Source organism: Bombina bombina, chromosome 2 (assembly GCF_027579735.1).
Source record: "Bombina bombina isolate aBomBom1 chromosome 2, aBomBom1.pri, whole genome shotgun sequence".
NCBI classification, from domain to species: Eukaryota; Metazoa; Chordata; class Amphibia; order Anura; family Bombinatoridae; genus Bombina; species Bombina bombina.
Window position 1 is genome coordinate 1,183,869,388 of NC_069500.1, and position 27,783 is coordinate 1,183,897,170.

Genomic DNA, 27,783 nt, shown 5'->3' on the forward strand with positions numbered 1-27,783 from the left:
TTGCATTACCATTCTAGAAACCTACATAAAAGTACTCACGCATTGGTACTATGTCCCAGCCCGACTCGCGACTGTTCACATATAGGTGACATGATCCACATTTGGTGGAGTTGCCCCAGACTCAAGCCCATCTGGCATAAATGCTTTTCTACTCTAACTAGCTTAGGTATTAACCTACCTAGAACACCCGAGACGGCCCTTTTCCACCTAGGCACATGTAAACTTCCCAAACATCAGGGCTCCCTTAGCATCTATCTCCTGTCAGCAGTTAAACTCAACATAGCGCGAACTTGGAAACGATCCCTTCCCATGGCCTGGTCGGATATAGTATCTACTATGGCCTATATATACTCCATGGAGAAGAGCATTTATTACGCCTCTGGTAGGTCTGATTTCTTCAAACTGACTTGGTCTGATTGGAAAGGCAGGTTTGACACTCTCTGGCTCCCTAGCTTTGACACCTAGGCTATGGTACACCCGCAATCATTCTAACAGAACCCCCGGCCATATATCTGTAAATCCGATTTGGCTCCTCACATGACCCTCTCCCTCCCCTTATAGGCCTCCCAACATACCCCTCTCTCTTAACCCCCCTCCCCTACCCCATCACCCCCCCCCCTTGACATTACCTTATGCCCCATTGGAATTCCGGTATTCCCTTTTAATTTGGTGATAACGTCATTAATGTATTGCCTACTCTTTTTGTTCTGATGTATTTACACTTGTTGTACGTCTGACTTGTACAATTGTTGTATCTCTTACCCTTTTTGTTATAAAAACTCAATAAAAAAACATAATTTATGCTTACCTGATAAATTTATTTCTCTTGTAGTGTATCCAGTCCACGGATCATCCATTACTTGTGGGATATTCTCCTTCCCAACAGGAAGTTGCAAGAGGATCACCCACAGCAGAGCTGCTATATAGCTCCTCCCCTCACTGCCATATCCAGTCATTCGACCGAAACAAGACGAGAAAGGAGAAACCATAGGGTGCAGTGGTGACTGTAGTTTAAATAAAATTTAGACCTGCCTTAAAAAGACAGGGCGGGCCGTGGACTGGATACACTACAAGAGAAATAAATTTATCAGGTAAGCATAAATTATGTTTTCTCTTTTTAAGTGTATCCAGTCCACGGATCATCCATTACTTATGGGATACCAATACCAAAGCTAAAGTACACGGATGATGGGAGGGACAAGGCAGGATTAAACAGAAGGAACCACTGCCTGAAGAACCTTTCTCCCAAAAACAGCCTCCGAAGAAGCAAAAGTATCAAATTTGTAAAATTTTGAAAAGGTGTGAAGCGAAGACCAAGTCGCAGCCTTGCAAATCTGTTCAACAGAGGCCTCATTTTTAAAGGCCCAGGTGGAAGCCACAGCTCTACTAGAATGAGCTGTAATCTTTTCAGGGGGCTGCTGTCCAGCAGTCTCATAGGCTAAGCAAATTATGCTCCAAAGCCAAAAGGAAAGAGAGGTTGCCGAAGCTTTTTGACCTCTCCTCTGTCCAGAGTAAACGACAAACAGGGAAGATGTTTGGCGAAAATCTTTAGTAGCTTGTAAGTAAATCTTCAAGGCACGGACTACGTCCAGATTATGTAAAAGACGTTCCTTCTTTGGAACAACAATCTCTTGATTGATATTTTTGTCAGAAACCACCTTAGGTAAAAACCCAGGTTTGGTACGCAGAACTACCTTATCTGCATGAAAAATCAGATAAGGAGAATCACATTGTAAGGCAGATAGCTCAGAGACTCTTCGAGCCGAGGAAATAGCCATCAAAAACAGAACTTTCCAAGATAAAAGTTTAATATCAATGGAATGAAGGGGTTCAAACGGAACTCCCTGAAGAACTTTAAGAACCAAGTTTAAGCTCCACGGGGGAGCAACAGTTTTAAACACAGGCTTAATTCTAACCAAAGCCTGACAAAATGCCTGGACATCTGCAAAAGAATAGACAGAGCAGAAATCTGTCCTTTTAAAGAACTAGCTGATAATCCTTTGTCCAAACCCTCTTGGAGAAAGGACAATATCCTAGGAATCCTAACCTTACTCCATGAGTAATTCTTGGATTCACACCAATAAAGATATTTATGCCATATCTTATGGTAGATTTTCCTGGTGACAGGCTTTCGTGCCTGTATTAAGGTATCAATGACTGACTCGGAGAAGCCACGCTTTGATAAAATCAAGCTTTCAATCTCCAGGCAGTCAGTCTCAGAGAAATTAGATTTGGATGATTGAAAGGACCTTGTATTAGAAGGTCCTGCCTCAGAGGCAGAGTCCATGGTGGAAAGGATGACATGTCCACTAGGTCTGCATACCAGGTCCTGCGTGGCCACGCAGGCGCTATCAGAATCACCGATGCTCTCTCCTGCTTGATTTTGGCAATCAGTCGAGGGAGCAGAGGAAACGTTTGAAACACATAAGCCAGGTTGAAGAACCAAGGAGCTGCTAAAGCATCTATCAGCGTCGCTTCGGGTCCCTGGATCTGGATCTGTAACAAGGAAGCTTGGCGTTCTGGCGAGACGCCATGAGATCCAGTTCTGGTTTGCCGCAACGATGAGATCAGTTGAGCAAACACCTCCGGATGGAGTTACCACTCCCCCGGATGAAAAGTCTGACGACTTAGAAAATCCGCCTCCCAGTTCTCTACGCCTGGGATGTGGATCGCTGACAGGTGGCAAGAGTGAGACTGTGCCCAGCGAATTATCTTTGAGACTTCTAACATCGCTAGGGAACTCCTGGTTCCCCCCTGATGGTTGATGTAAGCCACAGTCGTGATGTTGTCCGACTGAAATCTGATGAACCTCAGGGTTGCTAACTGAGGCCAAGCTAGAAGAGCATTGTATATTGCTCTTAACTCCAGAATATTTATTGGGAGGAGTTTCTCCTCCTGAGTCCACGATCCCTGAGCCTTCAGGGAGTTCCAGACTGCTCCCCAACCTAGAAGGCTGGCATCTGTTGTTACAATCGTCCAATCTGGCCTGCGAAAGGTCATACCCTTGGACAGATGGACCCGAGATAGCCACCAGAGAAGAGAATCTCTGGTCTCTTGATCCAGATTTAGTAGAGGGGACAAATCTGAGTAATCCCCATTTCACTGACCTAGCATGCATAATTGCAGCGGTTTGAGATGCAGGCGCGCAAATGGCACTATATCCATTGCCGCTACCATTAAGCCGATTACTTCCATGCAACGAGCCACTGACGGACGTGGAATGGAATGAAGGACACGGCAAGCATTTAGAAGTTTTGATAACCTGGACTCCGTCAGGTAAATTTTCATCTCTACAGAATCTATAAGAGTCCCTAGGAAGGTGACTCTTGTGAGTGGGGATAGAGAACTCTTTTCTACGTTCACTTTCCACCCATGCAACCTCAGAAATGCCAGAACTATCTCTGTATGAGACTTGGCAATTTGAAAGCTTGACGCCTGTATTAGGATGTCGTCTAGATACGGAGCCACCGCTATGCCTCGCGGTCTTAGAACCGCCAGAAGTGAGCCCAGAACCTTTGTAAAAATTCTCGGGGCTGTAGCCAATCCGAAGGGAAGAGCTACAAATTGGTAATGCCTGTCTAGAAAGGCAAACCTTAGGAACCGATGATGATCTTTGTGAATTGGTATGTGAAGGTAGGCATCCTTTAAGTCCACTGTGGTCATGTACTGACCCTCTTGGATCATGGGTAGGATGGTCCGAATAGTTTCCATTTTGAATGATGGAACTCTGAGGAATTTGTTTAAGATCTTTAGATCCAAGATTGGTCTGAAGGTTCCCTCTTTCTTGGGAACCACAAACAGATTTGAATAAAACCCTTGTCCCTGTTCCGTCCGCGGAACTGGATGGATCACTCCCATTACTAGGAGGTCTTGCACACAGCTTAGGAATGCCTCTTTCTTTATCTGGTTTGCTGATAACCTTGAAAGATGAAATCTCCCTTGTGGAGGAGAAGCTTTGAAGTCCAGAAGATATCCCTGAGATATGATCTCCAACGCCCAGGGATCCTGAACATCTCTTGCCCACGCCTGGGCGAAGAGAGAAAGTCTGCCCCCCACTAGATCCATTTCCGGATAGGGGGCCGTTCCTTCATGCTGTCTTGGGGGCAGCAGCAGGTTTTCTGGCCTGCTTGCCCTTGTTCCAGGACTGGTTAGGTTTCCAGGCCTGTCTGGAATGAGCAACAGTTCCCTCTTGTTTTGAAGCAGAGGAAGTTGATGCTGCTCCTGCCTTGAAATTTCGAAAGGCACGAAAATTAGACTGTTTGGCCTTTGATTTGGCCCTGTCCTGAGGAAGGGTATGACCCTTGCCTCCAGTAATGTCAGCAATAATTTCCAGGCCCGAATAAGGTCTGCCCCTTGAAAGGAAAGTTGAGTAACTTAGACTTTGAAGTCACATCAGCTGACCAGGATTTAAGCCATATAGCCCTACGCGCCTGGATGGCGAATCCGGAATTCTTAGCCGTTAGTTTAGTTAAATGAACAATGGCATCAGAAACAAATGAGTTAGCTAGCTTAAGCGTTCTAAGCTTGTCCATAATTTCCTCCAATGGAGCTGTATGGATGGCCTCTTCCAGGGCCTCAAACCAGAATGCCGCCGCAGCAGTGACAGGCGCAATGCATGCAAGGGGCTGCAAAATAAAACCTTGTTGAATAAACATTTTCTTAAGGTAACCCTCCAATTTTTTATCCATTGGATCTGAAAAAGCACAACTGTCCTGAACCGGGATAGTGGTACGCTTTGCTAAAGTAGAAACTGCTCCCTCCACCTTAGGGACTGTCTGCCATAAGTCCCGTGTAGTGGCGTCTATTGGAAACATTTTTCTAAATATAGGAGGTGGGGAAAAGGGCACACCCACTCCTTGCTAATAATTTCTGTAAGCCTTTTAGGTATAGGAAAAACGTCAGTACACACCGGCACCGCATAGTATCTATCCAGCCTACACAATTTCTCTGGAATTGCAACTGTGTTACAGTCATTCAGAGCAGCTAATACCTCCCCAAGCAATACACGGAGGTTCTCAAGCTTACATTTAAAATTAGAAATCTCTGAATCAGGTTTCCCCGAGTCAGAGATGTCACCCACAGAATGAAGCTCTCCGTCCTCATGTTCTGCATACTGTGACGCAGTATCAGACATGGCTCTAACAGCATTTGCGCGCTCTGTATCTCTCCTAACCCCAGAGCTATCGCGCTTGCCTCTTAATTCAGGCAATCTAGATAATACCTCTGACAGGGTATTATTCATGATTGCAGCCATGTCCTGCAAGGTAATCGCTATGGGAGTCCCTGATGTAGTTGGCGCCATATCAGCGTGCGTCCCCTGAGCGGGAGGCGAAGGGTCTGACACGCGGGGAGAGTTAGTCGGCATAACTTCCCCCTCGACAGAACCCTCTGGTGATAATTCTTTTATAGATAAAGACTGATCTTTACTTTTTAAGGTGAAATCAATACATTTAGTACACATTCTCCTATGGGGCTCCACCATGGCTTTCAAACATAATGAACAAGTAGGTTCCTCTGTATCAGACATGTTTAAACAGACTAGCAATAAGACTAGCAAGCTTGGAAATTACTTAAACAAGTTTACAAGCAATATAAAAAACGTTACTGCGCCTTTAAGAAACACAAATTTGGTCCTAAATTTGAAATAACAGTGAAAAAAGGCAGTTACACTAACAAATTTTTTACAGTGTATGTAACAAGTTAGCAGAGCATTGCAACCACTTGCAAATGGATGATTAACCCCTTAATACCAAAACAGGAATAACAAAAGACAAAAACGTTTTTTAAACAGTCACAACAACTGCCACAGCTCTACTGTGGCTTTTTACCTCCCTCAATACGACTTTTGAAGCCTTTTGAGCCCTTCAGAGAAGTCCTGGATCATGCAGGAAGAAGCTGGATGTCTGTGTCTGTAATTTTTGCTGCGCAAAAAAGCGCTAAAATAGGCCCCTCCCACTCATATTACAACAGTGGGAAGCCTCAGGGAACTGTTTCTAGGCAAAATTCAAGCCAGCCATGTGGAGAAAACTAGGCCCCAATAAGTTTTATCACCAAACATATATAAAAAACGATTAAACATGCCAGCAAACGTTTTAAAATACACTTTTATAAGAGTATGTATCTCTATTAATAAGCCTGATACCAGTCGCTATCACTGCATTTAAGGCTTTACTTACATTACTTCGGTATCAGCAGCATTTTCTAGCAAATTCCATCCCTAGAAAAATATTAACTGCACATACCTTATTGCAGGAAAACCTGCACGCCATTCCCCCTCTGAAGTAACTTCACTCCTCAGAATATGTGAGAACATCAAAGGATCTTAGTTACTCCTGCTAAGATCATAGAAAACGCAGGCAGATTCTTCTTCTAAATACTGCCTGAGATAAACAGTACACTCCGGCACCATTTAAAAATAACAAACATTTGATTGAAGAATAAACTAAGTATAAAACACCACACTCCTCTTACGACCTCCATGTTTGTTGAGACTTGCAAGAGAATGACTGGATATGGCAGTGAGGGGAGGAGCTATATAGCAGCTCTGCTGTGGGTGATCCTCTTGCAACTTCCTGTTGGGAAGGAGAATATCCCACAAGTAATGGATGATCCGTGGACTGGATACACTTAACAAGAGAAATTACATGTTTAAAAAAAAAAAATAATAATAATAATACAGAAATAGCCAAACGGTAAAAATCTGTAAGACACACCTATATAATAATAAACATAATTTATTAAAACAAATATAAAAAGGGGGACGTCTCCCCAGATAAGCTAAATAAGCTAACTAGTATAAAGACTTGAGGAAATGTTCAGATGATAAAACATGCCTCAATAGGAGGAAATAAGTTAAAAGTACCTTGTAGAGATAGGAGAATTGTAAAAACAACACTCCTAAATGTCCCTCTGTACATTCAAGGACAAAACTTGCGATGCAGATTTAAGATGCTGTCCATTTGGGGGATATCACGGTGTACAAATGTGACTGTATATACGGTCGGGTCAGTTGCGTGATGTTATTAGCAATGTTGCTCGTGGTACGACTTAATACATAATATATAAGTCTTGATAAAGCCTCCAGCGTGGGCGAAACACGTTGACCAGGACCACTACCTGCTTTTGCTGCTTTGACATTTTGTCCCCAAATACACCTAGCCCAAGAAATTCGAAAATTGAACGGAGGGAGGTGTATACGGACACAAAATGACATTATTTCATACTCTGTTTCTGGACATTAGGCTTGCATTTATAAGCCAATTATAGCCACTACAAGTGGTAATCATCTTTACTCTTAACTTCATACAGAGGTATTTGCTACCATTCTCACTTGAAATTTTTTTTTGGTGCCCTTTTGACTCTAAACAACTCAACAGCAGATCTACAGAGACACTAGTCAGATTCAGCTGGGAAAAATAGCTGTCAGCTACCCCAGTCGATCTCTGCTAAAGTATAACTGAATCCACTTGGAAGGTTGTATAAAGCCGCACCACGAACAACAAACAATATTGCTAATTACATCACGCTACTGACCCGACCGTATATACAGTCACATTTGTACACCGTGATATCCCCCATAGGGACAGCATCTTAAATCTGCATCGCAAGTTTTGTCCTTGAATATACCGAGGGACATTTAGGAGTGTTGTTTTTACAATTCTCCTATCTCTACAAGGTACTTTTAATGTGTTTCCTCCTATTGAGGTATATTTTATCATCTGAACATTTCCTCGAGTCTTTATACTAGTTAGCCAATTGGCCTATATTATTTAGCTTATCTGGGGAAACGTCCCCCCTTTTATATTTGTTTTAATAAATTGTGTTTATTATTATATAGCTGTGTCTTACAGATTTTTAACACAAATCACATAACAATAGTCCTTGCACTCGGCTTCTGGACAAGCATGTCACTCAATTTAATCAGACCGTAACTGTTGCAAATGCAGCCCTCCACAGACAACCCATACAAATTCAGCTCAGAGACACAAAGTTTATAAGTATATGAAATGCGGACTTACTCGAGATGAAACTCCTACCATGGAAAGTAACTCTCTGCTTCACCGCCGCGGTCTCACTGATGCTGAGTTTGTCCTTCCAGGTTCAGGATCCGGGTATCGGTCAGAGTGTTCCCGCTGTGAGCTTACTTGGAGAGCCCTATGGAAGGGTCAAATCACAGCCAATAGAAAAAAGAAAAGATTCCCAGACCGGCTCCTCCTCGAACTCTTTATTCCATATTAAAAGGTATAACAGCACAAAAATGTATGACAATGTCATAGAAGCACCTACAGGTATGTAGTAAAAAACAAGATATGACAAGTACCCGCTCACATCTAAGATCTGGCTCTTACAGATTTTTACCATTTAGCTATTTCTGTATTATTATTTAATATTGATTATTCACTTAACCCCATCTTACTAGTGTTCTTAAATTTTCTGTTAAATATACAGTTCTTTTTTGTATACACATTTTTTAAATTAGATGAATATTTTCAGTTGCTATATTGAATACACAGCACTCAATTGTTACACCTATTACAAAGTCTTCAGTTTATATATAGCCATTATTCAAATTTTACCCTAGCTGATTAGCGCTGACATTTCTCTCTTTTTTATTGCACCGGTTCAGTATTTCCCACAAGTAAGGAATGCAGCTGTGGACTCTCCCTGTATTAAGAAGAAAACAACAACAACACCACCACCACCACACAAGTAATTTGAAACCATTTCTCCACTTAGACAACATACAATTCCAGGGATGGTATAAATAATGTATTTATAATCTGTTAGGTACATCATTTACTCAAACTAAATTAAGTACCCACCTCCCCCAAGGCAGAACAAACAGTTATCTGAGATGTCATCATAGAAAATGCAGCAAGTCTGCAGAAAGATCAGAACACATGCAGGAACAGTTAGTGCTTTAAATTTGTTGTGCTGCTCCACATTAGACAGTTCTCTTGAAAGGGCAGTGCTCTGGCTGCACTATGTAAGTTTTTCTTAACAAAGTGCATCCAGAGCAAAGTGCTGTTTGAAGTGAACCGTCAAATATGCATTAACGCTGCAAAGCAGCCAAACACTAATTGTTGACTGTCTCTCAGAGATTTTTTTCAAACCCGCCCCTTAGCCTTTCCCAGTCTGCAAAGCTGTTTACTCTGAATGTAAGACATTAGTGTAAGCATTGCATCTTTTTATTACTACATTTCTATGTTAGACCAAGAGAAAAGGAAACAAATTTATGCAAGAGAAATAAAAAAAAAACAAAAAAAATAAAAAACACATTTGTATGCAGCTAATTTGCAATGCAATTGTCAACTACTGCACTACATTATAAAACATAAAAACAGAATTTATGCTTACCTGATAAATTACTTTCTCCAACGGTGTGTCCGGTCCACGGCGTCATCCTTACTTGTGGGATATTCTCTTCCCCAACAGGAAATGGCAAAGAGTCCCAGCAAAGCTGGTCACATGATCCCTCCTAGGCTCCGCCCACCCCAGTCATTCGACCGACGGACAGGAGGAAATATATATAGGAGAAACCATATGATACCGTGGTGACTGTAGTTAGAGAAAATAATTCATCAGACCTGATTAAAAAACCAGGGCGGGCTGTGGACCGGACACACCGTTGGAGAAAGTAATTTATCAGGTAAGCATAAATTCTGTTTTCTCCAACATTGGTGTGTCCGGTCCACGGCGTCATCCTTCCTTGTGGGAACCAATACCAAAGCTTTAGGACACGGATGAAGGGAGGGAGCAAATCAGGTCACCTAAACGGAAGGCACCACAGCTTGCAAAACCTTTCTCCCAAAAATAGCCTCCGAAGAAGCAAAAGTATCAAATTTGTAAAATTTGGCAAAAGTGTGCAGTGAAGACCAAGTCGCTGCCTTACATATCTGGTCAACAGAAGCCTCGTTCTTGAAGGCCCATGTGGAAGCCACAGCCCTAGTGGAGTGAGCTGTGATTCTTTCAGGAGGCTGCCGTCCGGCAGTCTCATAAGCCAAACGGATAATGCTTTTAAGCCAAAAGGAAAGAGAGGTAGAAGTCGCTTTTTGACCTCTCCTTTTACCAGAATAAACAACAAACAAGGAAGATGTTTGTCCGAAATCTTTAGTAGCCTCTAAATAGAACTTTAAGAAAACCAGGCTTAGTACGCAAAACCACCTTATCTGCATGGACCACCAGATAAGGAGGAGAACACTGCAGAGCAGATAACTCTGAAACTCTTCTAGCAGAAGAAATTGCAACCAAAAACAAAACTTTCCAAGATAGTAACTTAATATCTATGGAATGTAAGGGTTCAAACGGAACCCCTTGAAGAACTGAAAGAACTAGATTTAGACTCCAGGGAGGAGTCAAAGGTCTGTAAACAGGCTTGATCCTAACCAGAGCCTGAACAAATGCTTGAACATCTGGCACAGCTGCCAGTCTTTTGTGTAGTAAGACAGATAAAGCAGAGGTCTGTCCCTTTAGAGAACTTGCAGATAATCCTTTCTCCAAACCTTCTTGAAGAAAGGAGAGAATCTTAGGAATTTTTATCTTATTCCATGGGAATCCTTTGGATTCACACCAACAGATATATTTTTTCCATATTTTATGGTAAATTTTATGGTAAATTTTTCTAGTTACAGGTTTTCTGGCCTGAACCAGAGTATCTATCACCGAATCTGAAAACCCACGCTTTGATAGAATCAAGCGTTCAATCTCCAAGCCGTCAGTTGGAGGGAGACCAGATTTGGGTGTTCGAATGGACCTTGAACAAGAAGGTCCTGTCTCAAAGGTAGCTTCCATGGTGGAGCCGATGACATATTCACCAGGTCTGCATACCAAGTCCTGCGTGGCCACGCAGGAGCTATCAAGATCACCAAGGCCCTCTCCTGATTGATCCTGGCTACCAGCCTGGGAATGAGAGGAAACGGTGGGAATACGTAAGCTAGGTTGAAAGTCCAAGGTGCTACTAGTGCATCTACTAGAGTCGCCTTGGGATCCCTGGATCTGGACCCGTAGCAAGGAACCTTGAAGTTCTGACGAGACGCCATCAGATCCATGTCTGGAATGCCCCATAATTGAATTATTTGGGCAAAGATTTCCGGATGGAGTTCCCACTCCCCCGGATGAAATGTCTGACGACTCAGAAAATCCGCTTCCCAATTTTCCACTCCTGGGATGTGGATCGCAGACAAGTGGCAGGAGTGATCCTCCGCCCATTGAATTATTTTGGTCACTTCTTTCATCGCCAGGGAACTCTTTGTTCCCCCTTGATGATTGATATATGCAACAGTCGTCATGTTGTCTGATTGGAACCTTATGAATTTTGCCTTTGCTAGTTGAGGCCAAGCTCTGAGAGCATTGAATATCGCTCTCAGTTCCAGAATGTTTATCGGGAGAAGAGACTCTTCCCGAGACCATAGACCCTGAGCTTTCAGGGATTCCCAGACCGCACCCCAGCCCACTAGACTGGCGTCGGTCGTGACAATGACCCACTCTGGCCTGCGGAAGCTCATTCCCTGGGACAGATGGTCCAGGGTCAGCCACCAACGGAGTGAATCTCTGGTCTTTTGATCTACTTGAATCATTGGAGACAAGTCTGTATAATCCCCATTCCACTGTTTGAGCATGCACAGTTGTAATGGTCTTAGATGAATTTGTGCAAAAGGAACTATGTCCATTGTTGCAACCATCAATCCTATTACTTCCATGCACTGCGCTATGGAAGGACGAGGAACAGAATGAAGCACTTGACAAGAGCTTAGAAGTTTTGATTTTCTGACCTCTGTCAGAAAAATCCTCATTTCTAAGGAATCTATTATTGTTCCCAAGAAGGGAACTCTTGTTGACGGGGACAGAGAACTCTTTTCTTTGTTCACCTTCCATCCGTGAGATGTGAGAAAGGCTAGAACGATGTCCGTATGAGCCTTTGCCTTTGACAGGGACGACGCTTGTATTAGAATGTCGTCCAAGTAAGGTACTACTGCAATGCCCCTTGGTCTTAGAACCGCTAGAAGGGACCCTAGCACCTTTGTGAAAATCCTTGGAGCAGTGGCTAATCCGAATAGAAGAGCCACAAACTGGTAATGTTTGTCCAGAAAAGCGAACCTTAGGAACTGATGATGTTCCTTGTGGATAGGGATATGTAGGTACGCATCCTTTAGATCCACGGTAGTCATAAATTGACTTTCCTGGATGGTGGGTAGAATCGTTCGAATAGTTTCCATTTTGAACGATGGTACCCTGATAAATTTGTTTAGGATCTTCAAATCCAAAATTGGTCTGAACGTTCCCTCTTTTTTGGGAACTACGAACGGATTGGAATAAAATCCCATTCCTTGTTCCTTTATTGGAACTGGGTGTATCACTCCCATCTTTAACAGGTCTTCTACACAATGTAAGAATGCCTGTCTCTTTATTTGGTTTGAGGATAAGTGAGACTTGTGGAACCTTCCCCTTGGGGGTAGTTCCTTGAATTCCAGGAGATAACCTTGAGAAACTATTTCTAGCGCCCAAAGATCCTGAACATCTCTTGCCCAAGCCTGAGCAAAGAGAGAGAGTCTGCCCCCCACCAGATCCGGTCCCGGATCGGGGGCTACTCCTTCATGCTGTCTTGTTAGCAGTGGCAGGCTTCTTGGCCTGCTTACCCTTGCATTGGTTTCCAAGCTGGTTTGGGTTGTGAGGCATTACCCTCTTGCTTAGAGGATGCAGAATTAGAGGCTGGTCCATTTCTGCGAAAAGGACGAAAATTAGGCTTATTTTTAGCCTTAAAAGACCTATCCTGTGGAAGGGCGTGGCCCTTTCCCCCAGTGATGTCTGAAATAATCTCTTTCAAATCAGGTCCAAATAAAGTTTTACCTTTGAAAGGAATGTTAAGTAATTTTGTCTTGGATGACACATCCGCTGACCAAGACTTTAGCCAAAGCGCTCTGCGCGCCACAATAGCAAACCCTGAATTTTTCGCCGCTAATTTTGCTAATTGCAAAGCGGCATCTAAAATAAAAGAGTTAGCCAATTTAAGTGCGTGAACTCTGTCCATAACCTCCTCATATGGAGTTTCTCTACTGAGCGACTTTTCTAGTTCCTCGAACCAGAACCACGCTGCCGTAGTGACAGGAACAATGCATGAAATTGGTTGTAGAAGGTAGCCTTGCTGTACAAAAATCTTTTTAAGCAAACCTTCCAATTTTTTATCCATAGGATCTTTAAAAGCACAACTATCTTCGATAGGAATAGTAGTGCGTTTGTTTAGAGTAGAAACTGCCCCCTCGACCTTGGGGACTGTCTGCCATAAGTCCTTTCTGGGGTCGACCATAGGAAATAATTTCTTAAATATAGGGGGAGGAACAAAAGGTATGCCGGGCTTTTCCCACTCTTTATTTACTATGTCCGCCACCCGCTTGGGTATAGGAAAAGCGTCAGGGGGCACCGGAACCTCTAGGAACCTGTCCATCTTGCATAATTTCTCTGGAATGACCAAATTGTCACAATCATCCAGAGTAGATAATACCTCCTTAAGCAGTGCGCGGAGATGTTCTAATTTAAATTTAAATGTCACAACATCAGGTTCAGCTTGATGAGAAATTTTTCCTGAATCTGAAATTTCTCCCTCAGACAAAACCTCCCTCATGGCCCCTTCAGATTGGTGTGAGGGTATGACAGAACAATTATCATCAGCGTCCTCTTGCTCTTCAGTGTTTAAAACAGAGCAATCGCGCTTTCTCTGATAAGTAGGCATTTTGGATAAAAGATTTGCTATGGAGTTATCCATTACAGCCGTTAATTGTTGCATGGTAATAAGTATTGGCGCACTAGATGTACTAGGGGCCTCCTGCATGGGCAAAACTGGTGTAGACACAGTAGGAGATGTAGTATCATGTTTACTCCCCTCATTTGAGGAATCAGCTTGGGCAATATCATTATTTGTGGCAGTACTGTCCTTACTTTGTTTGGACGCTATGGCACAATTATCACATAAATTTAAATGGGGAGACACATTGGCTTTCATACATATAGAACATAGCTTATCTGAAGGTACAGACATGTTAAACAGGCTTAAACTTGTCAACAATGCACAAAAAACGTTTTAAAATAAAACCGTTACTGTCACTTTAAATTTCAAACAGAAAACACTTTATTACTGAATATGTGAAAAAGTATGAAGGAATTGTTCAAAAATTACTAATTTTCACCACAGTGTCTTACAGCCTTAAAAGTATTGCACACCAAATTTCAGAGCTTTAACCCTTAAAATAACGGAACCGGAGCCGTTTTTCAATTTAACCCCTATACAGTCCCAGATACAGTCTTTGCTAAGACCCAACCAAGCCCTGAGGGGAATACGATACCAAATGAAGCCTTCTAAAAGCTTTTTCAGAGATTCTTAGATCCTCACACATGCATCTGCATGCCCTGCTCTCAAAAAACAACTGCGCATTAATGGCGCGAAAATGAGGCTCAGTCTATGACTAGAAAGGCCCCCTGACTGAAAAAGGTGTCCAATACAGTGCCTGCCGTTTTATAAACGTTCCCCAAGATTATAAATGTCAATAGTTAGTCTAGATTTGAATAATATGCACAAATAAAGCAATCGATTTAGCCCATAAAAATGTCTACCAGTTTTTTAGCCCATAATAAGCCCTTTATTCTGTTTGTTTTTGACTAAGAAAATGGCTTACCGGTCCCCATGAGGGGAAATGACAGCCTTCCAGCATTACACAGTCTTGTTAGAAATATGGCTAGTCATACCTTAAGCAGAAAAGTCTGCTAACTGTTTCCCCCAACTGAAGTTACTTCATCTCAACAGTCCTATGTGGAAACAGCAATCGATTTTAGTTACTGTCTGCTAAAATCATCTTCCTCTTACAAACAGAAATCTTCATCCTTTTCTGTTTCAGAGTAAATAGTACATACCAGCACTATTTTAAAATAACAAACACTTGATAGAAGAATAAAAACTACATTTAAACACCAAAAAACTCTTAACCATCTCCGTGGAGATGTTGCCTGTGCAACGGCAAAGAGAATGACTGGGGTGGGCGGAGCCTAGGAGGGATCATGTGACCAGCTTTGCTGGAACTCTTTGCCATTTCCTGTTGGGGAAGAGAATATCCCACAAGTAAAGATGACGCCGTGGACCGGACACACCAATGTTGGAGAAAAATTGTTTTATTCTTCAGTTAACCAACACATTGCAATGTAACTGGTGCTTTAGTGTAACTGTCTAATTTAAAATTGAATTTTATTGAAAAATGACCTGCAGAAAAAAATCTCACTAAATTTATGTAAGAACTTACCTGATAAATTTATTTCTTTCATATTGGCAAGAGTCCATGAGCTAGTGACGTATGGGATATACAATCCTACCAGGAGGGGCAAAGTTTCCCAAACCTCAAAATGCCTATAAATACACCCCTCACCACACCCACAATTCAGTTTAACGAATAGCCAAGCAGTGGGGTGATAAAGAAAGGAGTAGAAAGCATCAACAAAAGAAATTTGGAAATAATTGTGCTTTATACAAAAAAATCATAACCACCATAAAAAAGGGTGGGCCTCATGGACTCTTGCCAATATGAAAGAAATGAATTTATCAGGTAACTTCTTTCATAAATTATGTTTTCTTTCATGTAATTGGCAAGAGTCCATGAGCTAGTAACGTATGGGATAGCAATACTCAAGATGTGGAACTCCACGCAAGACTCACTAGAGAGGGAGGGATAAAACAAAAACAGCAATTATTTGCTGAAAAAAAATAATCCACAACCCAAAATATAAGTTTATTCTCATAAATGAAAAGAAAAACTTAAAACATAAGCAGAAAAATCAAACTGAAACAGCTGCCTGAAGAACTTTTCTACCAAAAACTGCTTCCGAAGAAGCAAATACATCAAAACGGTAGAATTTAGTAAATGTATGCAAAGAAGACCAAGTTGCTGCTTTGCAAATCTGATCAACTGAAGCTTCATTCTTAAAAGCCCACGAAGTGGAGACTGATCTAGTAGAATGAGCTGTAATTCTCTGAGGCGGGGATTAACCAGACTCCAAATAAGCTTGATGAATCAAAAGCTTTAACCACGAAGCCAAGGAAACAGCAGAAGCCTTCTGACCTTTCTTAGAACCAGAAAATATAACAAATAGACTAGAAGACTTCCTGAAATCTTTAGTAGCTTCAACATAATATTTCAAAGCTCTTACCACATCCAAAGAATGTAAGGATCTCTCCAAAGAATTCTTAGGATTAGGACACAAGGAAGGGACAACAATTTCTCTATTAATGTTTGAATTCACAACCTTAGGAAAGAATTTAAATGAAGTCCGCAAAACCGCCTTATCCTGATGAAAAGGAGATTCACAAGAGAGAGCGGATAATTCAGAAACTCTTCTAGCAGAAGAGATGGCCAAAAGAAACAAGAAACAACACTTTCCAAGAAAGAAGTTTAATGTCCAAAGAATGCATAGGCTCAAATGGAGGAGCCTGTAAAGCCTTCAGAAGCAAATTAAGACTCCAAGGAGGAGAAATTGATTTAATGATGGGCTTAATACGAACTAAAGCCTGTACAAAACAGTGAATATCAGGAAGTATAGCAATCTTTCTGTGAAATAAAACAGAAAGAGCAGAGATTTGTCCCTTCAAGGAACTTGCAGACAAACCCTTATCCAAAAAATCCTGAAGAAACTGTAAAATTCTAGGAATTCTAAAAGAATGCCAGGAGAATTTATGAGAAGAACCATGAAATGTAACTCTTCCAAACTCTATAATAAATCTTTCTAGAGACAGATTCACAAGCTTGTAACATAGTATTAATCATTGAGTCAGAGAAACCTCTATGACTTAGTACTAAGCGTTCAATTTCCATACCTTCAAATTTAATGATTTGAGATCCTGATGGAAAAACGGACCTTGAGACAGTAGGTCTGGCCTTAACGGAAGTGGCCAAGGCGGGTAACTGGACATCCGAACCAGATCCGCATACCAAAACCTGTGTGGCCATGCTGGAGCCACCAGCAACACAAATGATTGTTCCATGATGATTTTGGAGATCACTCTTGGAAGGAGAACTAGAGGCAGGAAAATGTAAGCAGGATAATAACACCAAGGAAGTATCAGCGCATCCACTGCTTCCGCCTGAACATCCCTGGACCTGGACAGGTATCTGGGAAGTTTCTTGTTTAGATGAGAGGCCATGAGATCTATCTCTGGAAGACCCCACATCTGAACAAACTGAGAAAACACACCTGGATGGAGAGACCACTCCCCTAGATGTAAAGTCTGAGATAATCCGCCTCCCAATTGTCTACACCTGGGATATGCACCGCAGAGATTAGACAGGAGCTGGATACCGCCCAAGCAAGTATCCAAGATACTTCTTTCATAGCTTGGGGACTGTGAGTCCCACCCTGATGATTGACATATGCCACTGTTGTGATATTGTCTGTCTGAAAACAAATGAACGGTACACTCTTTAACAGAGGCCAAAACTGAAAAGCTCTGAGAATTGCACGGAGTTCTAAAATATTTATTGGTAATCTCGCCTCTTGAGATTTCCAAACCCCTTGTGCTGTCAGAGATCCCCAAACAGCTCCCCAACCTGAAAGACTCGCATCTGTTTTGATCACAGTCCAGGTTGGCCGAGCAAAAGAAGCCCCTTGAACTAAACGATGGTGATCTATCCACCACGTCAGAGAGTGTCGTACATTGGGATTTAAGGATATTAATTGTGATATCTTTGTATAATCCCTGCACCATTGGTTCAGCATACAAAGCTGTAGAGGCCTAAAACTTCCATGCACATAGCCACTGAAGGGAATGACTGAGACTGAAGGTGCCGGCAGGCTGCAACCAATTTTAAATGTCTCTTGTCTGTTAGAGACAGAGTCATGGACACTGAATCTATCTGGAAGCCTAAAAAGGTGACCCTTGTCTGAGGAATCAAGAAACTTTTTGGTAAATTGATCCTCCAACCATGTTTCCAAAGAAACAACACTAGTTGATTCGTGTGAGATTCTGCAGAACGTAAAGACTGAGCTAGTACCAAGATATCGTCCAAATAAGGAAACACCACAATACCCTGTTCTCTGATTAAAGAGAGTAGGGCACCTAGAACCTTTGAAAAGATTATTGGAGCTGTGACTAGGCCAAATGGAAGAGCAACAAATTGGTAATGCTTGTCTAGAAAAGAGAATCTCAGAAACTGATAATGTTCTGGATGAATTGTAATATGAAATTATGCATCCTGCAAGTCTATTGTGGACATATAATGTCCTCGCTGAACAAAAGGCAGAATAGTCCTTATAGTCACCATCTTGAAAGTTGGTACTCTTACATAACGATTCAAAATTTTCAGATCTAGAACTGGTCTGAATAGATTTTCCTTCTTTGGGACAATGAATAGATTTGAATAAAACCCCAAACCTTGTTCCTGAAAAGAAACTGGCATGATTACCCCTGAAGACTCCAGATCTGAAACACACTTCAGGAAAGCCTGAGCTTTTACTGGATTTGCTGGGATACGTGAGAGAAAAAATCTTCTCACAGGAGGTCTTACTCTGAATCCTATTCGATACCCTTGAGAGACAATGCTCTGAATCCATTGAATTTTGGACAGAATTTATCCAAAAATCCTTGAAAAACCTTAATCTGCCCCCTACCAGCTGAGCTGGAATGAGGGCCGCACCTTCATGCAGACTTAGGGGCTGACTTTGATTTCTTAAATGGCTTGGATTTATTCCAATTTGAGGAAGGCTTCCAATTGGAAACAGATTCCTTAGGGGAAGGATTACGTTTTTGTTCCTTTTTTTGACGAAAGGAACGAAAACGGTTAGAAGCCTTAGATTTACCCTTAGGTTTTTTTATCCTGAGGCAGAAAAACTCCCTTTCCCCCAGTGACAGTTGAAATAATAGAATCCAACTGAGAACCAAATAAATTATTACCTTGGAAAGAAAGAGATAGTAATCTAGATTTAGATGTCATATCAGCATTCCAAGATTTAAGCCACAAAGCTCTTCTAGCTAAAATAGCTAAAGACATGGATCTAACATCAATTTTGATAATATAAAAAATGGCATCACAAATAAAATGATTAGCATATTGCAGTAAGCGAGTAATGCTAGATATGTCAGAATTCAATTCTTATTGCGCTAAATTCTCCAACCAGAAAGTTGATGCAGCCGCAACATCAGCCAAAGAAATTGCAGGTCTGAGAAGATGACCTGAATATAAATAGGCCTTCCTTAGATAAGATTCAAGCTTCTAAAGGATCTAAAGGATCCTTAAAAGGAAGTACTATCTTCCATAGGAATAGTGGTACGTTTAGCAAGAGTAGAAATAGCCCCATCAACTTTGGGGATTTTTTCCCAAAACTCTATAGAATTTGCTGGTAAAGGATACAATTTTTTAAACCTTGAAGAAGGAATAAAAGAAGTAACTGGCTTATTCCATTCCTTAGAAATCATATCAGAAATAGCCTCAGGAATAGGAAAACCACAGGAGGTTTAAAAACAGAATTTATGCTTACCTGATAAATTACTTTCTCTTGCGGTGTATCCAGTCCACGGATTCATCCTTTACTTGTGGGATATTCTCATTCCCTACAGGAAGTGGCAAAGAGAGCACACAGCAGAGCTGTCCATATAGCTCCCCCTCTAGCTCCACCCCCCAGTCATTCGACCAAAGCTTAGGAAGAAAAAGGAGAAACCATAGGGTGCAGTGGTGACTGTAGTTTAAACAAAACATTTTACCTGACTTAATTGCCAGGGCAGGCCGTGGACTGGATACACCGCAAGAGAAAGTAATTTATCAGGTAAGCATAAATTCTGTTTTCTCTTGCAAGGTGTATCTAGTCCACGGATTCATCCTTTACTTGTGGGATACCAATACCAAAGCTTTAGGACACGGATGAAGGGAGGGAACAAGGCAGGTACCTTAAACGGAAGGCACCACTGCTTGCAAAACCTTTCTCCCAAAAATAGCCTCCGAAGAAGCAAAAGAATTGAATTTGTAAAATTTTGAAAAAGTATGCAGTGAAGACCAAGTCGCTGCCTTACAAATCTGTTCAACAGAAGCCTCGTTTTTAAAAACCCATTTGGAAGCCACTGCTCTGGTAGAATGAGCAGTAATAGTTTCAGGAGGCTGCTGGCCAGCAGTCTCATAAGCCAAACGGATGATGCTTTTCAGCCAAAAGGAAAGAGAGGTAGCAGTCGCTTTCTGACCTGTCCTCTTACCAGAATAGATAACAAACAAGGAAGATGTTTGTCTGAAATCCTTAGTTGCTTGCAAATAGAACTTTAGAGCACAAACTATATCAAGATTGTGCAACAGACGTTCCTTCTTCGAAGAAGGATTAGGACACAGAGAAAGAACAACTATTTCCTGGTTAATATTCTTATTAGAAACCACTTTAGGAAGGAAACCAGATTTGGTACGCAAAACTACCTTATTTGCGTGGAACACCAGGTAAGGTGAATCGCACTGTAAGGCAGATAATTCTGAGACTCTTCAAGCAGAAGAGATAGCTACCAAAAACAAAACTTTCCAAGATAAAAGCTTAATATCTATGGAATGTAAAGGTTCAAACGGACTATGTCCATTGCCGCTACCATTAATCCGATTGCCTCCATGCACTGAGCTACAGATGGCCGAGGAATGGAATGAATAACTCGGCAAGTAGTTAAAAGTTTCAACTTTCTGACCTCCGTCAGAAATATTTTAATTTCTACCGAATCTATTAGTGTTCCTAGGAAGGGAACCCTTGTGAGTGGGGATAGAGAACTCTTTTTGATGTTCACCTTCCACCCGTGAGACCTCAGAAAGGCCAATACAATCTCTGTGTGAGCCTTGGCTCTGTGAAAGGACGGCGCCTGAATTAAGATGTCGTCCAAATAAGACGCCACTGCTATGCCCCGCGGTCTTAGAACCGCCAGAAGGGACCCTAGCACCTTTGTGAAAATTCTGGGAGCAGTGGCTAAACCGAATGGAAGAGCCACGAACTGGTAATGCTTGTCTAGAAAAGCGAACCTGAGGAACTGATGATGATGATGATCTTTGTGGATAGGATCCTTTAAATCCACGGTAGTCATATATTGACCTTCCTGGATCATAGGTAAGATTGTCCGAATGGTCTCCATCTTGAATGATGGGACTCTGAGGAATCTTTTTAGAATTTTTAGATCCACGATTGGTCTGAAAGTTCCTTCTTTTTTGGGAACCACAAACAGGTTTGAGTAAAAACCCAGTCCTTGTTCTGCAATTGGAACTGGGTATATCACTCCCATCGTATGTAGATCTTCTACACAGCGTAAGGACGCCTCTTTCTTTGTCTGGTCTGTAGACAGACGAGAAATGTGGAACCTTCCCCTTGGAGGGGAGTACTTGAATTCTAGAAGATATCCCTGGGAAACAATCTCTAATGCCCAGGGATCGTGAACATCTCTTGCCCAGGCCTGAGCGAAGAGAAAGTCTGAGAAAGTCTGCCCCCTACTAGATCCGGTCCCGGATCAGGGGCTACCCCTTCATGCTGTCTTGGTAGTAGCTGCAGGCTTTTTGGCCTGTTTACCCTTGTTCCAGCCCTGGTAAGGCTTCCAGGTTGCCTTGGGCTGTGAAGCGTTACCCTCTTGCTTTGCAGCTGTAGAGGCTAAAGTGGGACCGCTCCTGAAATTACGAAAGGAACGAAAATTAGCTTTGTTTTTAGTCTTAAAGGGCTTGTCCTGAGGGAGAGCATGGCCCTTTCCCCCGGTGATTTCTGAAATAATCTCTTTCAATTCTGGCCCGAAAAGGGTCTTTCCTTTGAAAGGGATATTTAACGACACATCAGCCAACCATGACTTGAGCCAAACTTGAGCTTTAAAAGCACAACTGTCTTCAATTGGTATGGTTGTGCGTTTAGCAAGCGAAGAAACAGCCCCCTCTACCTTAGGGACCGTCTGCCACGAGTCCCGCCTGGGGTCAGTAATGGGGAACATTTTCTTAAAAATAGGGGAGGGGGGGAACAAAAGGGACACCTGGTCTATCCAACTCCCTAGTAACAATATCCGCAACCCTCTCAGGGATCGGAAACGCATCAGTGTATACAGGGACCTCTAGGTACTTTTCCATTTTACACAATTTCTCTGGGACCACCATAGGGTCACAATCATCCAGAGTAGCTAATACCTCCCTGAGCAATATGCGGAGGTGTTCCAATTTAAATTTAAACGCTAATGAATCTGACTCTGCCTGATGAGAAACCTTTCCTAAATCGGAAATTTCTCCCTCAGACATCAAGTCCCTCACTCCCACTTCAGAGCGTTGTGAGGGTACATCAGATAAGGCTACCAAAGCTTCAGATTGCTCATAATCTGTTCGTAAAACAGAGCTATCACGCTTTGCAGGAAAAACTGGCAGTTTAGATAGGAAGGCCGCAAGGGAGTTATCCATGACTGCCGCTAGTTGTTGCAATGTAATAGGGGCAGACGCACTAGAGGTACTAGGCATCGCTTGAGCGGGCGTAACTGGTTGTGACACATGGGGAGTGGTAGACGGACTATCCTCATTACCTTCAGTCCGAAAATCATCTAGGGCCACATTTTTAAGTGCAACAATATGATCTTTAAAGTGCATAGACACATTAGTGCAATTGGGTCACATTCTGAGAGGGGGTTCCACCATGGCTTCTAAACACATTGAACAAGGACTTTCCTTGGTTTTCAGACATGTTTAACAGACTAGCAATATGTACAAACAGGCTTAGAAATCACTTTAAACAAATAAAATACACAATTTGAAAAAACGTTACTGTGCCTTTAAGAGATAAAAAGAGCACACAATTTTACAAAACAGTGAAAAATGCAGCAATCCTTTTTGAAATTTTCACAGTATGTACCTAAAGCCTTTATAAGATTGCACCACAAGTTGCAAAACGATTAACCCCTTAATGCCCAAACCGGAGCAGCCTAAAGCCAATAACCGGTTAAATTGCTACAGCACCTTGCCACAGCTTACTGCTGTGGCCCTACCTGCCCTTAGGGATCAGTTTTGGGGGAATGTAGCTTCTTTTAGGCCCTCAAACAGCAGCAGGACCCTCCATGTGAAGCAGCATGAACTTGTCTTTCAATTCTAACTGCGCACCTGAGGCGCGAAATTAGGCCCCTCCCACTCCACAGCTATGAGGTAGCCCTCAGTTTACGCCGGGGTTAGGTTCCAGAAGGAATGGTTGTAAATCGGAACCGTTGCAAATTGAAACCCAGTTTATAATGTAAGTCAATAATGTAAGTCAATGGGAAGTGAGGGAGATAGGTTCCAGACCCCTCTCAAAATTGTCATAAGTAACACTTAATACATTATTTTTAAAGCTTTGAAATGAAGACTTTAAATGCTAGACAACATTATAAACCTAATAAAATAATCACACAACACAAAATATATAATTAAACTAAGTTAAATTAACAAAAAACATTTGCTAAACAGAATTATAAACCTAATAAAATAATCACACAACACAGACTTCACTTGCATTTTTCTGCAAACAGTTCTTTCTATGCATTCCAATCTGGACTGAGTTATAGACAGGAAGATCTTGCTCCTTTGAAATCTGCTCGATAGCTCAGGTCTGGTTAAAATTATTAATTTCAGCTTGCTTGGCTTTGCTGCAACACAAGCAGACAGCTCCACCTACCTGCTATTTTAATAAATGCACTGCTTCTCAATGCTTTTCAATAGCAGTCACATGACTGGAAAAAAAGGTTGTTATTCTGAAACGGTGTAAATTGAACCGTTGTAAAACGAGGGCCACCTGTACTCTATTTTAAATAAATACGTAGATTTGTCAGTGTCAATGTCTGAGGAAGGATCTTCTGTATCAGATAGATCCTCATCAGAAGAGGATAAATTATTATGTTGTTGGTCATTTGAAATTTCATCAACTGAGTGAGAAGTTTTAAAAGACCTTTTACGTTTATTAGAAGGTGGAAATGCAGACAAAGCCTTCTGGATAGAATCAGAAACAAATTCTTTAAAATTCATAGGTATATCATGTATATTAGAAGTTGAAGGAACTGCAACTGGCAATGTACTATTACTGATGGACACACTATCTGCATGTAAAAGTTTATCATGACAACTATTACAAATGACATTCGGCAAAATAATTTCCACAATCTTACAACAAATGCACTTAGCTTTGGTAGAACCGATGTCAGGCAGCAATGTTCCAGCAGAAACTTCTGAGGCAGGATCAGATTGAGACATCTTGCAAAATGTAAAAGAAAAAACAACATATAAAGCAAAATTATCAATTTCCTTATATGACAGTTTCAGGAATGGGGAAAAATGCAAATAGCATAGCCCTCTGATAGAGAAAAAGGCAAGAGGCAAACATCAATGGGGTATTGAAATAATGAAAAAAAGTTTGGCGCCAACTATGACGCACAACGTAACTGAAAACTTTTTTTGGCGCCAATAATAACCGGAAATTACACACTCTCGTCACTAATGACGCAACCGTGTGTAAGGCTTCGGCGTCAACTATGACGCCGGAAATGACGAAGTTGCATCATAGACGTATTTTTCGCGCCAAAAAATTCTCGCGCCAAGAATGACGCAATAAAGTTTAGCATTTGACGCACCCGCGGGCCTAATACCGTCCGCAATTTGCAAGAAGTAGTCAATTGAAAAAAAGACTAAACCCCAGGTAAGAAAAAAATTTCTTTAAAAAAATGTTTATATTCCCCAAATATGAAACGGACAGTCTGCAGAAGGAAATACATGAACCTGACTCATGGCAAATATAAGTACAATACATATATTTAGAACTTTATATAAATGCATAAAGTGCCAAACCATAGCTGAGGTGTCTTAAGTAATAAAAAACATACTTACCAAAAGACACCCATCCGCATATAGCAGATAGCCAAACCAGTACTGAAACAGTAATCAGTAGAGGTAATGGTAAATTGAGAGTATATCATCGATCTGAAAAGGGAGGTAGGAGATGAATCTCTACGACCGATAACAGAGAACCTATTAAATAGATCCTCGTGAAGAAAACCATTGCATTAAATAGGTGATATACTCCCTTCACATCCCTCTGACATTCACTGTACTCTGAGAGGAAACAGGCTTCAAAATGCTGAGAAGCGCATATCAACATAGAAATGTTAGCACAAACTTACTTCACCACCTCCATAGGAGGCAAAGTTTGTAAAACTGAATTGTGTGTGTGGTGAGGGGTGTATTTATAGGCATTTTGAGGTTTGGGGAACTTTGCCCCTCCTGGTAGGATTGTATATCCCATACGTCACTAGCTCATGGACTCTTGCCAATTACATGAAAGAAAAATCTCATCGCAGAAAATGAAGAAAAGTTCTGCCTCTGGGCCCACTTCTCATCTTAGCATAATGTCTAGAACCTTATTTGGGATAACAAGGGTCTAGATTATATTGCAAGGGTCATATTTTCTTCTTTCTGCAGATTAGCAAACGCAGGTTACATTGCTTTGTGCCTTGTGCTGAATTTGTATTTATTTATACTGAGACAGGCTTAAATAAACCAAAAGACATATAACACTATACAGTCTCCTTTTATCTTGTGCTTCAAATATTTTACTTCATGAACCGAACTGTGTAAATAAAACAAACAATCTGTAAGGAACAACCAGCAGTAGAGAGAGAAACTATATTGTATATGTCCCATGACTAAATGGCCTTTGTACACTGTACATGTGGACAGGTTTTTCCTGCTATACCATTTTAGCTCCGCAATAAAGCATTTACATATTTGCTTTCTTCTGTAAGGGCTGTATTTGTTTGCATTAGAGCTATTTTCTTTGAACAACATACAATGTATTTTTCATAACATTAAGTAAAACACTAGTATTTAGATCTCCTTATTCTTGTCTAATATGACAAATCATAACGGTGCAGGTGAGGGCCAGTGACTTTCTTTATATTTCTACACAATGTAAATGGGCGTACATAATTATAAACACAAGAACAATAAATCAGTTGGCTTCAGATTTGACTGTGAAGTTACTTATTAATTGCATTAGGTTATGTTTGTTAAGCTCAGACATGCATCGAATTTCTTTGTTTTATCATTTCTTAGAGGTACAAGATACAGCATAAAGTAAAAACTTTCCAATTTACTTCCATTATCAAATGTACTTAGTTCTATTGGTATCCTTTGTTTAAAAGCATGTAGGAAGGCTCAGGAGTGTGCACATGTCTGGATCGCTATATGGCAGCAGTTTTGTGAGAATGATTTTTACGATGTTAAACAATTTTGAGCACTAGATGGCAGAAGGGTTTGTACAATGTATAACTTAAAATCATTCTTGTAAAAATGTTGCCATTTAGTGCCACATACAAACTATAACCAGTATTCAGCAGTATTTGATATAAGGTGACACAAGCTGCTATCACTATGTCACTTGCTCATATACCTTATGAAAAAAAAATGTTACCAACCAAAAGGCTCTTCCGGTTCATCATCCTGTTCCTGATCGTCAAGCTCCTTTAAAATACTGGAAAGATCGGGAAGCATCAGCATTTTTTCTGACAATGGAGAATTCCTCTTTCTGTCCTTCGATCCTGATATAATGATGTCATCAGGCTGCTCTACCGCAGGCTACCAAAAATCAAACAAAATGTCTACCATTATGGTCTAAACTGTATACTTCTCTAGCTACACTATTTATCAAACACTTAGAACCCAATTCCCTAAAGCTCATTAGTCTGGCAAGATTATCTTAGACATCTCATCAGTATTGCAAGGTCCCTCAAGCTAAAATTTGCCTTATTAAATGTCTTTGAGAAGTAAAATACAAATAACCCATGATAGATAAGTGAATTTAAAGGGACAGTAAACCTTAAAAATAATGTTATATAATTCTGCACATAGTGCAGAATTATATAACATTATTTAAGTGCTATAGTTGTAAACGGCTTTTTTCTCTTCAAGGAGCGAGCTGCACTTAGTGCTATGGCGCGGTCGGGCCGGGCTGTGACTATACAGCTGGCCCGATGCGCTGACTGAATATTACAGACCCACTCAGCAGAGAGCGGGTCTGTAAAAGCGCCGTAATTTTTACTTATTTGAAGAGAAAAAAGCCGTTTAGAACTATAGCACTTAAATAATGTTATATAATTCTGCACTATGTGCAGAATTATATAACATTATTTTTAAGGTTTACTGTCCCTTTAAGAATGTTGTAGAACACAAGGAGAATATTAAATAAAACTCAACATTTATTGGTCTAAAAAGACAGCAAGAAAAACGGAAATCTGCCCCACAAATATTAAAAAACACATCTCTGCCTGAAATGATATAAATAGTATATATGCGTAAAGTTATTAGTGTGTGCTGCGAGATATCAATGGTTATAAGGGATAGCAGGAGGTTAGTACAGGGGCACCTATTATCCATGAACTGTAACCCTTGAGTAGATTAATATTTAGAAAGGTTTGCTCTCCATGTTAAAGCAGGGTTCTTCAAACCCCAGGTCCCAAACCCATTACTGGGTCGCAACAGGGTCACGCGCACACCTTTTTTTAATATATATATATATATATATATTTTTTTTTTTATGGCTTAATGAATATTTAGTACTGGAACTCAGGAGGCAGGTAGCGTACAACTGAAAAGTAGAAGGTGTAGAACAGTGTGAAGTAATGCGCGTTATGAAAGGTTGTCATCCTGCCCAGTAGTGCATATAAATAGGTTTAAGGAGGTTATTTCAGTAAGCGGACTTTGTCAAGGGGGTAATTACGTATTAATGGTTAAACAAGTGAAAAAGGTTGCTTGTGTTGGGGGTGGGGATCAT

At 41.1% G+C, this 27,783-nt stretch overlaps 1 protein-coding gene across 1 annotated transcript in view; it reads right to left on the bottom strand.

Moving 5' to 3' along the window:
- The window catches only part of CENPU (centromere protein U), a 150,300-nt gene that overhangs the window by 76,745 nt on the left and 45,772 nt on the right, over window positions 1–27,783 (bottom strand). Inside the window, exon 4 of the mRNA XM_053703875.1 lies at window positions 26,429–26,588. Coding sequence (XP_053559850.1) covers window positions 26,429–26,588 — 160 coding nt within the window. The remainder of the gene's footprint in view (window positions 1–26,428; window positions 26,589–27,783) is intronic.